The sequence below is a fragment of the Haliaeetus leucocephalus genome, unplaced genomic scaffold (genome assembly GCF_000737465.1).
Source record: "Haliaeetus leucocephalus isolate CR32 unplaced genomic scaffold, Haliaeetus_leucocephalus-4.0 Scaffold0, whole genome shotgun sequence".
In the NCBI taxonomy this organism is placed as follows: domain Eukaryota; kingdom Metazoa; phylum Chordata; class Aves; order Accipitriformes; family Accipitridae; genus Haliaeetus; species Haliaeetus leucocephalus.
In genome coordinates, this window is record NW_010972436.1 from 29204772 (window position 1) to 29207973 (window position 3202).

General features: G+C 69.2%; 1 protein-coding gene across 1 annotated transcript in view; it reads left to right on the forward strand.

Moving 5' to 3' along the window:
* The first annotated feature begins 149 nt into the window (after positions 1–149).
* NACAD (NAC alpha domain containing) overlaps positions 150–3202 on the forward strand; it is a 5371-nt gene continuing 2318 nt past the window's right edge. Inside the window, exon 1 of the mRNA XM_010563343.1 lies at positions 150–3127. Coding sequence (XP_010561645.1) covers positions 150–3127 — 2978 coding nt within the window. The remainder of the gene's footprint in view (positions 3128–3202) is intronic.

Here is a 3202-nt window from a genome sequence, read left to right on the forward strand (position 1 = left end):
CCAGCCTGGACCCCGACCTCTTCTTCACGGCTCCCTCCACCCCGATCCGAGTCGGGGGGTCCCGGCTGCCGCCTGCCCCCCCCGAGGAGCAGACGGACGGGGAGAGCGAGGGGCTCTGCTCCCCCCCCACGTCCCCCTCCGGGTCCTACATGACGGCCGAGGGGGGCAGCTGGGGCTCCTCCGGCACCGCCAGCACCTCCCCGTCCTGCTCCCCCAACCTGGTGGCCGAGGCCGAAGCCATGGCGGCGGCCGAGGCCGAAGGCATGGCCGAGGTCGAAACCGTGCCGGCGTCGCCCGCCTGCCTGGAGGACCCCCCTGCCTTCACCCCGCCGTCTCCCGAGGAGGAGGAGGATGAAGACGGACCCTTCGTTCCACCGGAGGATGAGGAGGATGAGGATGGACAGACGCCGGAGGAAGAGGAGGATGAGGAATGGGAGGTGTCGGGGGGCGAGGGGCTGCCCGGCGCGGGCCTGATCCCGGCGGCGCTGCTGCCCTTCCGCGGCAGCCTGCTCTTCCAGGCCGAGGCGGTGGAGATCACCCCGCTGCCCCATGGCACGGCACCCCTGCCCCTCTCCGGTGAGGAGGAGGATGAGGAGGACGAAGAAGAGGAGGAGGAAGAAGAAGAGGAGGAGGAGGAGGAGGAGGAGGGCGGCAGCACCTCAGCCTCCTTCCTGCGCTCGCTGTCGGAGACCTCCATCACCGAGGGGGTGGACGAGTCCTTCGCCTTCCGCGACGACACCTCTGCCTCCTCCGACTCGGCCGCCTACGATGGCGAGGAGGACGAGCGGCTCTACGGCACCGAGCGCCATGCCGTGGGGGCTGAGGGGGGGTCCACCGGCACCGCCACCGCTCCCCCCGGCACCGATACCTCTGGGGATGGTGGCATCGAGCTCCACCTCTGTGCCGGGATGGACCCAGTTGGCTCCGGCTCACTGGAGGGGTCCCTGCAGCACCACCACGGCGAGGAGCCAGTGAGCGCGGCGCCCGGCGTGGAGGACGCTGGTGGGGATGAGCTCAGCGCCGAGCGGATGGAGCCGGGTACGCAGGAGCAGGATGGCAGCGAGACCCCCCCAGCACCCTCTGGAGAAGGTGGCGTGGAGCCAGACAGTGAGACTTTCCTCACCTCCTCATCTTCCTCCTCGGAGCTGGAGGAGGCTTCAGCCCTGGAGCCTGATGTCCTGTGGGAGCCGGACCCTGTCCTGGGGGAGTGTCCCCCAGCAGAGCCCCCCCAGCTCCCAGAGGAGCCGGCGGTGATGCTGGGTGCCGAGGAGGAGCCGGTGGTGAAGGATGATTCCGGTATGGCAGTGCTGGAAGAGGGGCCCGGCACAGAGCCGGTGGTGAGCCACAGCGTCCTACAGCCCCCCGGCCTCTGCTCTGGGGAGCCCAAGGACCCCCAAACCGATGGGCTGGGGAGGGACGACACGGCACCGGCCAACGGGGAGCCACAGAGTGGCCCTGGGAGTGACAGTGATGATGGTGACGGTGATGATGACCTTGGCACCGTGAGAGCAGGGAGCAACGAGCTGGCAGCCACCGATGGCCCCGATGAGCTGGACGTCATGGCCGCTGACCCGGCACTGTCGGTGACACCCAGCCCACCGAACGAGCTGGACACCGTGGGCATCAACCCGGCACCGTCGGTGACACCCAGCCTGCCGGATGAGCTGGACACAGCAGCCACCGACCCTGACCTGGTGCCATCGGTGACGCCAAGCCCACCAAATGAGCTGGACGTGGCAGCCACCGACCTGGTGCCATTGATGACACCCAGCCTACCAGACGAGCCGGACACGGTGGCCACTGACCCAGCGCCATTGGTGACACCCAGCCCGCAGGATGAGATGTATGTCGCAGCCACTGACCTTGACCTGGTGCCCTTAGTGACACCCAGCCTGCCGGATGAGCCGGACACGGTGGCCACCGACCTGGTGCCGTTGGTAATGCCCATCCTGCCAGAGGAGCCGGACACTGCAGCCACCGACTCTGACCTGGTGCCATCAGTGACGTCCAGCCCACCAGATGAGCTGGACACCGTGGCCACTGACCTGGTGCCGTTGGTGACACCTAGCCTGCCGGATGAGCCGGACACCATGGCGGCTGAGCCAGTGCCGTCAGGGTTGCCTGATGAGCCGGACACCGTGGCCACCGACATGCTGCCATTGGTGATGCCCAGCCTGCCGGACGAGCCAGCCACCGTGGCCACCGACATGGTGCCGTTGGTGATGCCCAGCCCGCCAGATGAGCCGGCCACCGTGGCCACTGACATGGTGCCATTGGTGATGCCCAGCCCGCCAGATGAGCCGGCCACCGTGGCCACTGATGTGGTGCCGTTGGTGACGCCCAGCCCGCCAGATGAGCCGGCCACCGTGGCCACCGACATGGTGCTATTGGTGATGCCCAGCCCACCAGATGAGCCGGCCACCGTGGCCACTGACATGGTGCCATTGGTGATGCCCAGCCCGCCAAATGAGCCGGCCACCGCAGCCACCGACCTGGTGCCATTGGTGACACCCAGCCTGTCGGATGAGCTGGACAGCGCGGCCACTGACCCCAACCTGGCACTGTTGGTGATGCCCAGCCGGCCAGCCGGCGTCGTGGCACAGTCCCCCCCACCGCAAGACGCATCCCCTCGCGATGCCGACGAGGAACTGGCGGATGGGGCGGCCTCAGCCAACGAGTCCCCGGAGCCACCGGTGACCATGTGTCCCTCGGCGCGGGGGACGATGGTGCGTCCCCCTGGGGAAGTCGGCGAAGCCCCCGAGGAGTGGGACGCTGCCACCGCCTCCTCCGAGGAGTCATCCCCGGAGCTGCTGGAGACCTCCCGCTCCCGCACCGACTCCAGCTTCTTCACCGCCCCCGAGGACAGTGCTGGGGAGGCGGCCGCCCCCCCCAGACCCCCATCTTCGGAGGAGGAGGAGGAGGAAGAGGATGCCGCCCGTCGCTGCCTGGCCCTCTGCCTGCCCGCCTCGCCCCCCGCCGTCCCCCCGTTGATCTTCACCGCTTCGGAGCGGGAGGTGTACGTGGGGGCCCCCCCGTCCCCCCTTGAACTGCTCCAACCACCCGGTGCCTTTTCAGAGAGTGGGGCGGCCTGGCAGCGCCAGGAGGACCGGCAGCGGGTCACCGCCATGTTACGGGGCTCTTTTGGGGATCTGCCGGCCCCCCGCCTCCTCCCCAGGCCCCCCGACCCCCCTGAGGTGCTGGC